The sequence below is a fragment of the Cryptotermes secundus genome, unplaced genomic scaffold (assembly GCF_002891405.2).
Source record: "Cryptotermes secundus unplaced genomic scaffold, Csec_1.0 scaffold374, whole genome shotgun sequence".
NCBI lineage: Eukaryota > Metazoa > Arthropoda > Insecta > Blattodea > Kalotermitidae > Cryptotermes > Cryptotermes secundus.
The window spans coordinates 181476-194059 of NW_019741302.1; the positions used below are offsets into that span (position 1 = coordinate 181476).

Genomic DNA, 12584 nt, shown 5'->3' on the forward strand with positions numbered 1-12584 from the left:
AGGATATTGCCAATTCACGGAAAGAGTAGAGAACATTATGCTATGAAAATGAACGTAAAAGTAAAAATTACTTACAGAGAGTAGAGACGCCCGCACACCAGTAAGAGCATGAGTACCTACTCACGCATTTGCGTCGTGGGAAGCAGCGTGAAAGAGAAGCACATGACACGAAAAAGAGCAAACATAACAGGCTTACACGTGACGTAACGATTCGATAAATTTCTCCGCCATAAAGCTGAATTCGTTATACCGGAAATCCGCGAAACTTAGTTCCCCTTCGCGCTCTAGTTTCCTTCTTGTTCTTATCCTTGTTCTTGCTATTATAATAATTAACAAACTTATAGTAAGGCCGCGCCATAGCTCAAGCGGTTAGTCGCTGGCTTCCCATTTCGGCTGCCCTGGTTCGATCCCGGGTCTCGTCAACTGGGATTTGTGGTGGACAAAGTGGCGCTGGGGCAGGTTTTCTCCGAGTACTTCGGTTTCCTCTGCCAATCTTCATTCCACCAATTGCTCCACAATCACCCTCACCTATCATCTGGGGCTGTTACAATAGGCCAGAAGTGGCCGCAGTACAAGGGACTTATTCCCACTCCACTAGCAATAAAAGAAAGTTTAGTTAGGACAGGTTATGGTTCGAGTAGGCTAAGTTAGGCTGAGTTAAACTCAGTTAGGCTGGTTCATTTCCTAGTGGTTATGTTGCATTCTTATATCAGTGATTTTATACGCGGTGCGGTATTTCCATCCAAACTCTATTCAGTGGGGTCCATCATAACCGATTCTAAAAACTGGTGATTTAGCAGAAGAACTACACGCTCCGCGTGGTCTATTAAATCCCGGGTACAAAATAATGCCCTAGGGACAGAAATGGCGTGTATGTTTTTATGTAACTGAATAGTTCGTGCGTAATCATCTGTAAGATGTAGTATATCCCAGACGAAACATAATGTTATCCAGATGAATGGTGCGAGTACTTCTAAAGGAGGTCGAGGCTAAGGCTTCTATGGGCAAGTTACACCAAGAAGAAAGGGAGAGTGGACGGGTGAGACTGGCCTCTGATCGATCGGCAATTAGTATTGGTATCAATGTCGTAGCTTTGCGCTAATGAAGAAAATTCCATTTTATTGAACAGTACTTCGTTTGGGGATACACATATCTACTATGCGGCGTGTTAATTCTACGAAATATATCCGGAAAGTAAAGATACAAAATCCAGGAAATATTTTTAAAGCATTTCCTTTATTTACTTGTAGCACTTTTACAACACACCTTTATTTTTTTAATTCGCTTAGTGGGGGGTGGAGTCCAGCTTGGTCACTCGGCACGGCGGCCACTGATTGGCCTATTGTACCTGCGCCGGGTGATTATGATGATGCAGAATCTGGTGGAATGAAGATTGGCAGGGGAAACCGAAGTACTCGGTGAAAACCCGCCCCAGCGCCACTTTGTCCACCACAAATCTCACTTGACCAGACCCGGGATCGAACCCGGGCCGCCGCGGTGGGAAGCCAGCAACTAACCGCTTGAGCTATGGCGCGGCCACACACCTTTATTTACTTTTCAACACATCACCATGGATCGCAATGCACTTAGTGAGCCTGGGAAGGAGTTCTTTTATTCCAGCATCGTAGAAATCTCTCGTCTGCTCTCTTAGACGTAGAGGACAGTTCTTAACACTTCTGGACATTGTTGATGAAGTTCATCGATGGTTAAACGTCTGTCAGCACGAATGTTTTCATCAATATTTTGAACGATTTTATGACTGACAACGGAGGGCCTTCCATTCCTTCATTTTGCCAAGTTTTGCATGTTCATAAGATCTTCACCGTAAACAGAAATAAGTTGGTGATGAATTTCAGCAGCAGTTTCTCTTTTCACTTGAAGAAACCGAATTATTGCACGAATCTCACATTTGGCGGGATTTTGAATTCACAAGGCCATTTTAAACACACACTGCGAGCACAAAGTTGCCGTGACTGTGGCCGGTGAACTCAGCCATGTCATATGGTTCCTATCTCACACGGCAGCACTGCCATTTCTGGGGGGGGGGTATTTTATGGATATCCCTCATAATTTAAGGTACAATCAAACTCTTTGTCCGCGTCTGAATTTCGGATCTGCGTTAAAGACATTTTAAGGAGACGACAGAATTACAACATAAGCATATATATGGTCCAGTTGTGGTAGAACATCGGTTGTAAGAATGCTGGCGTCTTTTATGCTCCCATCATCTTAAAAGTTTGCCGATCAGTACCCCGATGTGCTTAACATACTAAACGTAGCATATAAATGTTATACGAAGTAAGTGGTAAGGGTACAGTTGTCCCTGTGCTTAACGAATTAAGCACTATGCCATGAAGGCGTATGGAGAAGTGAATGTATTGAGTCATATTTGCTTGACCTCAGCACTAGCTGGAGTTGAGCGGTCAGGTTCCGCCCTGGCTGCTTTACCCTCGGGGAAAGAGCCCCCTGTACCTGTTGGATAGCACTTCGGGTGAGCCCCAGAGCAGGTCTGGACGACTTAGAGGAGAGAAAATTCTTGACCCTACCGGGACTCGAATTCCGATCCTTCGATCATCCAGCCCGTAGCCAGTCGATATACCGACTACGCTATCCAGGCTCCCAATACAGTAACTAGCATCAGTAAACGAAACTAAGTGTTTATAAATTGAGTTCATAACGAAATTAAAAAAGAATACATTCTGGGTGTGCTTAGACCTACATTCAAGTTGAATTCTACTATCAATATTCACAATCTAAAAAATCATGTTAATACAATAATACTGTATTTTATTTTGAGGGAACAACATAAAATCATAAGTGCCTAAAACCAAACTGCTGAGGAAAACGAATGGGTTATAATATACGAAGGATCAATAGCGAATTATTGCATAAAGCAGAACTTGTTCACTTACACAGTGAGTTACAGTAAGCTTAAACGGAATGGGCAAGCAGCTGTAATGGGGAAGACGAAGAGTGCATACAGATCAACGTATGTTTGTAAGATCAAGAAGAAGAGGGGAGGATAATATTAAGGTGGATCTGTTAGAGAGACAGATTGTAAGGATGGAGGTTGGATGGAATTACATCGAGGTCGGGGAAGGAATGAACAAGAATCAGGAATCATAGGCCAATTGCTCCCCCGCGCTACCTACAATGAACATTTCCCCTCCGTCAACAACAATACAAAACCAAGAAAGCAGAGAGAGAGAGAGAGACGGGGACAGAAAGATAAAGAACGAGACTACAAGCGACAATTGGTGGGACTGTTAAAGGCACGTAGAAGCCGGTCAACTGGGCGGCAGACGAATGGTACGCAATCTTTGTTCCTTCTTTTTGTGACCCGACTGTAGATCACGTTCGCTTTCAGTATCGAACTAGTGTTCTGCCACCTTGCTTGTAGTTAACCTTAGTTACGCTAGAGACACTATGATACAAGCCGGAAGGTCGCGAGTTCGATTCCCAATGAGGACATCGAATTTTTCAATTGACTTATTCCTTCCAGCCGCGCTATGGCTCTGGGGCCGACTCAGCCTCTAATAATAGAAATGAGTACAGGGAATCTTCCGGGGGTAAAGGGCGGCCGGCGCTTAAGGCTGAAAACTTCACCGCTGTCTGTGAGCCGATTGTCTAGATGTGGGAGCCTCGAGTTCTCACAGCCCTATGGGCCTCTGTTATTGGGACAGCTCTACCTCCACCCGCGCTAATGGTGTCAGAAAACAACGCATTTTAATCGAGAGCGACATTTGAACAGGCCTTGAACGAGAAACGATTCATATTTCAATGCTCCGATGCTTGCTGTATGAACTACTGTCTCCTAGCCAGGACCTTCTTGCCTATGGTACTCAAAAGCTAACCCCTAGTTCACAGCTAGCTTTCCGGAAAATATATAGACTGGATTGTCTCTCTGTTTTCAACGAGGCAGAAACACTTAAAATTTGGTTTTATAGTTTTTTATTGTTGATTCTGGTACATTTACCAACTATACCTGCCCGGGGTGATTATGATTTGGTGAAATGAAGATTGGCAGGGGAAACCGAAGTACTCACTGCGTTGCCGTCTGAGTCAGCTGTACAATATACCATTACACAACGAGATAGCTATGACATTTCCTCTTGTCTTCTCCTCATTTCTAAAATCTTACGCAGTACTCAATCCTAAGCATTTACGTCGTACATCACACTGTTACAGAGTCATTTACCTTTTTTTAGTTTCCTTTCTTTGGAACTCACAAATCTCCGCAGATAAAACTTACACACCACACAAGATACAAAATTCTGCACATCAACTTAATATGAAAAACCTGGGCAAATAATACCACAGAGATCATAATTAGGGCATACACCTCTGCGGCCTAAGAAAAATCGCCAGGTTCTTAGAGGACAGAACCCATACCAAATTCAATCAGATAAAAATAAATCCACTACTCTAAATACGAAAAAAAAACATCATGGGCAATGAACGATCATGTACGTATACACACGTGATTAATAGTACTGCAACAAATTTGACCAACACGTTGCTAGGCAACAGCTTTTTAAACACGGTCCAACACGCAACAATAGATGAGGTTGTGTTTCTATGTCGTCCGCGCCGAGCAGCAGTGGAACAACGGGGTTATGCAACCCGTTTCTAAGCAACGGCTCTGTAACTGAACTCTAACTGAGGTGCTAATAAATCCAGTCGTCCGAACTAGAACCCGCTATTTTAGTCACGCGTGCCCCCATACGTGTGAGAGTACATACGCCCACGACATGTATATTACTAACAATGCATGTGATAACACAACATGCAACATTTTAAAAATTTTAAGCACTGCAATATTTACATTTATAACTCGCATCACCAGCACATGCGCAGTACTTGTATTTTATATTCATTCCTTTTAGCAATAACATTGCTTTTACACATCCTACACCTACCTTTTATCTCATTTTACCGCAACTTCTTGTTTAATCTAGGCAAGTATAGGGTGACAATAATTACAATTTAAACACTAGTCAATGTATAATTCAGCAACAAGCAGGTAACAAATGCAATAAAATACTTGAAGATGGCCCCTAAGGCAGAAACGCAAAGCTAAATACATGTACTCGTATATAATTGTTATTATACTAGTACATGTGTTGTCTTCAGAACTGTTCACAAGTATGTTTGTTAGAACACAACATGACGTGCCACTACGACAGGCTAAAAGAAGGTTTCAAGGACAGTGAATCATATCTTACTGCTTGGAATGCCACCGGTTTTTGCACAGCAGGAGCGACACGTGAGGCCCAAACAGAGACAGCTGATGCATGTGGAGAATGATTTACGAGATATGAAAGTGAAGAGGCGGAGGCAAAAGGAAAATGTTTGACAAGAATTGGTGTCTGCCGTCCAGGAGCTCAGTGTTCTTGGAGGATCATGCAATCAAGGAAGAAGCAAGTTTCTGTGTTTAAAACTTCGACTTCCTTATATTCTTTTTCGCTCTACGCTCTCAGATCTGGAGAAGTTTTCCGATGGATAAAGATTGAAATTTAAAGTGGATTCCATTTTTATATATGTACTAAAAGGTAAAGCTATCCCTATAACAGGCAGTGAAGGCCCATAGGATTGTGAGACGTCGAGGCTCCCACATTTTCTCTAGACCAAGGGTCTCCAAACTACGGCCCGCGGGCCACATCAGGCCCGAGATGTGGGATTTTATCCGCCCCGCGAAAGAATTGTGCAGAAATGCGCCAATTGAACTAATTTTCCAATGAGTACAGGTAAAAAAAAAGTACTTGTTCATAGATTTCAAATTCATTAATTAAGACTGTGTTTAAAATATATTGATATTCCATATTATGTTAATATTAATATTATTCACAACCACTTTTATCAGATACCGAGTGGCTTTGGAAATTAGAATTTATTGCTGATCTGGTGAACCATATGAACCATTTGAATTTAAAGTTGCAGGGTGAAAATAACTTAGTCTGTGATTTATTTGCACTTATCAAGGCATTCAGAGCAAAGTTGATACTTCTGGAAAGCCAAGTGAAAAATTGTAACTTGTTCATATGCTATACTGTGCAGAGTTGCATAAAAAGGATGAAGCAGAATTTCCTTCCTCGTTTGCAAATTTAGTCATTTCAGATTTGAATGAACATTTTCGGAAGCGATTTGCTGATTTGGATGCCAGTGCTCAGGAAATTAATTGTTTCAAAATCAGTTTGACTGTGATACTGCAGATGTCCCAAGTCAAATTCAACTGGAAATTACTGAACTTCAGGAAAATTATCATATTAAAGACAAATACAAGGAAGTAAATTTGATCGAATTTTATAAATTTCTGAACTCAGCAATTTCCAAATTTAAAGAAATTTGCTTGTAAATTTATCTCCATTTTTGGGACGACATATCTGTGTGAACAAACTTTTTCCCAGATGAAGTACATCAAGTCGAAATACAGGGCAAATTTATCCGATAAACATTTAAAGTTGCTACTTGTGATTAGCGTTTCAAAATTTGAACCTCAATTTAATCAGATTTTAAGAATGCAAAAAGAGTTCCATCATTTACATTAATTGTTTTCTTATGATGAAAATATGAGCATTTGCTGCTACTGTCTGTTGTCATTAATATACGATAATTTATTCCCACGTACTTTATATTTAGATTGGGAAATTCTGTGCTTTCAATAAAACTCATATACCTAGAGTTATTAATTTCTCATTTTATCCGGCCCGTTGAAAGTGCTGAATTACCTAATGTGGCCCGCGGTTCGAAAAGTTTGGAGACCCTTGATCTAGACAGTCGGCTCAAAGATGGCGATGAGGTTGTCAGCCTTACACGCCGCCCTTTACCCCCAGGAAGATTCCTGTTCTCATTTCTGTTAGAGACTGAGTTGACCTCAGGGCCATAGTGCGGCTGGAAGGATGACGTTAGTTGAAAAAATCAACTTCATCGGAACTCGAACCAGCGACCTTCCGGCTGGTCAGGAATCTGTTGCCTAGCAGCTGGCATTGTTCATAGGGTCATTTCTTAGCAACGAGTCTACATTCTACATTAGGTTTAACTTCTCTCTTTTTGATTGTCGTGGCCCAGGATTTTGGTGACACCCTCTATCCGCAAAAGTTGTCACTAACTTCGCCGACAAGCGGCGGTCGCTCGGCCGGTATAGTTTGCTTGAGGACTAAGGCCACGGAGGTTGTTTATAGCCTCGAGACCATGAACCCCTACAGAATAACAAGTTATGCCAAAGTTAGAGAAGGGAAAGAGCTGAGTTAGCTTCAGGCGTTGAAATAATCCAGGACCCAAATGACAGGGGTAGATATTACATTTTTTAAGTTGAGACAGGGTAACCTCTTGACATGTTATAGGATTCAGTATAGAGCATGAGTCAAGACATCATAAAACTATAGGGGTGAGACAAGCCTTTGCAACGCGATATTAGAATTTCTTATAGGTTCGCCCGAAGTGACATCTCAATGTTATCAAAATTAAAATTTTCGGATGTTTTATATTCATATTTGCCTTTTTATTTTGTAGTTGATTTTTTCTAGAATATTGGTTCATAGACTAGTTTAGCCTCAGGCTCTCTCGATGCAAATAGAATGGCTTGATTCCCCAGGCTATAGAAGTGACGTTAACCATTCAAAGCCCAATGTTTATTATACGTACCACCTGTCTTAACACACTAAACTCTGCATTCTGCGCACAGGGTGCATTTGTGTGTTTGGTATTAATCTCATCAATAAACAGCGATTGTTTCCCTATAGAATATTAACCGGCTGTTCGTTAAAACGGAGACGTAATTTGTTCCCGGTGACGTACGAACTGAATTTTTGTATAATGTTAAAAATAAATTGACCGCCTCTGTGGTCTAGTGGTCAGAGTTCCTAGCTACAGATCTAGAGGTCCCGGGTTTGATTTTCGGCGCTACCAGATTTTCTGAGAAGTAGGGGATCTGGAACGTGGTCACTTAGCCTCGAGAGGATAACTGGGGAGCTATTTGAATGGAAAACTAGCGGCTCCGGTCTAGAAAACCGAAATTAACGACCGTGGGGATTCGTTGCACTGACCACGCGACATCCTATATCCGCTAAAGTTGGCACTAACTTCGCCGACAAGAGGCGGTTCCTTAGTCGGTATAGTTAGTTTGCGGACTACAGGCTACGGAGTTTGTTTTGTTTGTTAAAAATAAATTCAGTCTTTATAGAAAGAGAAAAGGAGTGAGAGAGATAGAAGGTACAGAAGAAGGGCAGAAGAAAGTGAAATCTCTTGGGAAAAGCAGGAGATTTTACTGTGACGAGGGAGAAAGAAAATCGTTTGTTAGAAAGTTCCCAGGCTTCGCCCGCTCCTCCGTCATTTACTTTTCTACTATATTTTCTACCATCCTCTCTCTCTCTCTCTCGCTCTCTCCAGTTTTATAATTTTGAGTATGATTTCAAAATTGACTACTGTTGGCGTTTGATGATAAGTATGAAGTGCTTTTCTGACAGCTTGGATATTCGTAATTTATCGTGGCATTTTCTTATCAACTTACACATGTACGTTATAATCAGAACCCGAAGAAAGATGAAGGACCACCTGGATGGCCTCGACCACCGCTTTGAGAACTCTATTCTGGAGGGCTATATACCGAGCAGGGTAGTAGAGTGGTACGCTGTGAACATGTATTCGAGAGGTGCTCTGTCTACATTTCGATCTGAACACCGGGTATCAAGACTGCTTTTTATTTTGTGTGGCTCTCAGTTCTAAATGCCGGGATAGTACTGCGATAAGACCATGCCAACTTCCTTTTAAATCCTTCCTAATTCATTACTCCCTCACCCTACTAACCTTGCATTTTCCTGAAAGTAAGTAAAGTAAGTAAAGCTGTCCCTGTACCAGGCCGTGAAGGCCCATAGGGTTGTGAGACGTTGAGGGTCCCACATTGTCTAGACAATCGGCTCAAAGATGGCGGTAAGGTTGTCAGCCTTACGCGCCGGCCGCGCTTTACTCCCCAGGAAAATTATTTATTTCATTCCTGGTACTCATTTCTGTTAGAGGCTGAGTGAACCCCAGGGCCATAGTGCGGCCGGCAGGATTAGGTCAACTGAAAAAATCCAATGACCTTATCGGTATTTGAACCCGCGACCTTCTGACTTGTAGCATACTGAGAAAAATCACAAAATGCCTCAGTGAGAATAGACGGTAACCCTACCAAGATTCGAATAGAGTACCTTCCGAATAAAAATCTTGAGCTTTACCGCTAAACCAAAGCAATCGTTGGTACAAAATTAATTAATGAATTACAAAGAATGTTTACATTTTCCAATAAAATGATTTGGGCCCAATTCTTTTTGTTAGTTTTACGCGATAGAATGAACCAAATTTTTTTTTTAAATGGTTTAATGGGAGAATTTAAGACGCAAAACAATTCGTAATCCAGTATTTCAACTGCTATCACCTTCCCGCAGATTTACACGAGTATGCAAATTATAATCAGAAATTTTTTACAGCTGCTCGTCACCCAAAATGTCTGACAGCTGCTGGTCTACACGGTTGATAATAATTGCGATCAAGAACAAGATTACAATGCATGTTACATGAAACTTACAAAGACTGATGAAATCCTGTTCATTCTCATCGGTCCATTACCCACCAGGCGATTTGAACCATTTCTTCATCGCATCGTGACTTTTCTTCGACATGTAACACAGAAATAAAGACGAAAAGACGTCCAGGCCTCTCTACCCTCTCTGCGTTAGCTACCAGAAAGTCGATTGACAAACTGCTTACGAAAGAAGAGGAAGCAGATATTATGAGGGGGAGAGGCGGTAGAGTGAAGCTATTGGTTTGCTAGACTGCTGTCTTTATAACGTGCGGCTTTTGTTTTGCCTGGAGATGGGAGAGGGTAATGTGAGGGGAAATAGGCCGACATTTCTTCCGTGTTTCTGTCAAGTGGAAGTAGTTTTAAGAAATATTATCCCATCGAAATGGAAGTGCTCCTTTCCTTTTTTGGTCTGGCCGTATTAGTCTATTATGTGCTCTTCGCGAAACGTGCATAAAATGAACCCATAATGGAGAGATCATGTCTATCCTGATGGTTACTCCATAGATTTCTGTTAAAGTTTGTATTTGCAGTCGATGCTAAAAGTTGTCAGACTTGAGGTTCTCATAGCTTTGGCTATGAAGAGTTCTATCATATTGGATATATTGCCGTGCAGTCTGGTGAAAACAAGCCGACGTTTCAGAGAGATTGTTGCCTCCATTTTCGGGGTCGAAGAGTAAGCCAATAAACAATCCTGAAATAGGCAGCAAGCAGTAGGCAGTATGATGCGGTGATGTGTTCTTTCGAAATGTTGAGTGACGTTTCTTGGCCTGTGAGGCATTGTACCCAGTGTGGGGAACCGTTCTTTGCACCAAAAACTGATTCAGAATTCTGTATGGTACATATGAGGTAAAGAATGAACAGGATTAGGTTTATTGTGGGTTTTGTATAGCAATAGATGGAACAGCAGCGAGCACGCGGTAGCGTAGTTGGTTGAGGCACTATGCCACAAGCCGGAAGGTCGCGGGATCGAATCCCAATGAGGTCATTGGATTTGTTTTCAATTTACCTAGTCCTTCCAGCCGCATTATAGCCCTGGGGTCGACTCAGCCTCTAACAGAAATGAGTACCAGGAATATTCTTGGAATGTTCTTGGGGGTAAAGAGCGGCCGGCGCGTAGGGCTGACAACCTTGCCGCCATCTATGTGCCGATTGGCTATAAAATGTGGGAACCTCAATATCTCACAACCCTATGGACCTCCACGGCCTGTTACAGGGGTAGCTTTACTTTTACTTTAATAGATGGGGCAGCAACAAATGACACAGCACATATGGAGCTCAAAAAGAGTGTGTGTGGGCAAAAATGATGCCTTTAACAGTTAATTAAATATTGGCAGAGGGTTTTGCGCATCAAAAATCTCATCATAGTCACGGTCGTTAGAAAAATCAAATGTCATGAGGGTATAAATATTAAAAGAAATTGTTATTCTCTCTTATCTTACCTTCTCCTCTCCTCTCTTCCTTTCTCATCTCGTCTCTTATCTTCTGTAATCCTTCTTTTTCTCATCTCGCCCAACTCTTCAATTCTGAACACAATACGATGCTTGTTTCCTGGTTTGTGTGTCACTGACAGTCACTACCACAAACGTGTTCACAAAACGATACGACTGTAACAAATGGTGGGTTGTTTAATTTCCGTGATACGCTGGCACGCATGGTTAAGCTGAAAGCACATGGCCGGCACACGTGAGTCTGTGGCTCACGTGTGGGGCCTCACCTCTTATGGCAGTTCATGAAACATGACCTAATCCGCCGGCTGCCTGTCGTACTTTCACCTCAGAGCCTTTCCTTCAATGCTGACCTTCAAACAAAAATGCGGTGCTGGCGGATAATACGTCCTCCACGGTTACTAGAACAGAACATTTTTAGGCCACGTTCTAAAGAAGACTGCAGAATGTCAGGAGCATTGTTCCCACCACTTTTGCATCCGGTTATATAACTCTGAACAGGATAATTTTTAATGAAAAATGTTTTCGTCGCCCATTTTAAGTCAGAACCACTTCCCAGCATTTTATGGAGGAAATGAGGAAAATCAGGGTAAGCTTCAGTCAGGATAACCGATCTCCGAGCCGAGAATCAAACCTAAGAGAACCGGAATACGAAGCAGGAATAGCTAAACACTCCGTCACAATGGTCAGTAAGACGGAAACGTCCTTGAGAAACTATTAATCACTGAGCTAGTCAGGAAATTAAGTCCTTTTTAGAACAAATCGAGGTTCGTATTTGTGTTGACAAGCGCCCGCCACCGGTCCACGTAAGCTATTCATTAAGACGTCTCTAATCCCAGTACCTATATCTTGTAACTCTTAACGTCCCGCTATTTATTCACAAAGCGATACGTATTCCCGTAGGACTAGGCTCCTAGCTGAACAACTGATGAATCGGAGATTTAATCCAGGCAGGAGTAGAAGATATTTCTCTTCTCCACAACGTCAAGAACGCCTCTGGAGCCCATCCAGCAACTCTTTCCTTGGGACAGTTAATTAAAACTGTCCGAGACCTTCAAAAGAGAAAGAAAGTCGCTACCCACACAACCACGACGTTCAGTAAGGAGCCTCTCTTGTCAATGGGAACGCAGATTACAAAAGAAGTGTATGCCTCACTGTATTCTGGGATCTGACCACATGTAGTTTGGTAGAAGTTTCACCGAATGGTTCAAAGGAACTTACGGCCATCATCTTCAGAGTCAAAGCGTCTGCTTCTTGGTTCCTGATTTCTTCCTTGGTTACTTGGCTTCTTCTTCGACCATGAATATGGAGACAGTAATTTTCTCTGAAACTTCTACCAAACGACATGAAGATACATCCCAGAAGACAATAAGGTAAAGTCATAATATTTTATCCAGGGGCCTGATTTCGGATAGCGTGGTTTAGGACTCAGTGGTAAACGCTAGATCCGAAAACTATTAGCCTCTATGTCTCTTATTGCCCCACAGGAAAGCTAGCATCCTGGAAACCATAAGGTTGTCATGAACGGGTTAATATTTATTTTTTTCCTTTCCTTAGTATTGTATTCTTGTGGAGTA

General features: G+C 42.0%; 1 protein-coding gene across 5 annotated transcripts in view; it reads right to left on the bottom strand.

The window, feature by feature from the left end:
- LOC111872699 (period circadian protein) overlaps nucleotides 1-9777 on the bottom strand; it is a 101243-nt gene extending 91466 nt beyond the window's left edge. For 4 of the 5 annotated variants that reach the window (XM_023866837.2, XM_023866836.2, XM_023866835.2 and 1 more), the window contains exon 1: nucleotides 76-139. In XM_023866837.2, coding sequence (XP_023722605.1) covers nucleotides 76-110 — 35 coding nt within the window. In that variant the 5' untranslated portion in view covers nucleotides 111-139. Of the gene's footprint in view, nucleotides 1-75; nucleotides 140-9565 lie in introns of those variants that run through there. The other variant, XM_023866839.2, reaches the window with a different exon arrangement.
- Between the last annotated feature and the right edge of the window lie 2807 nt (nucleotides 9778-12584).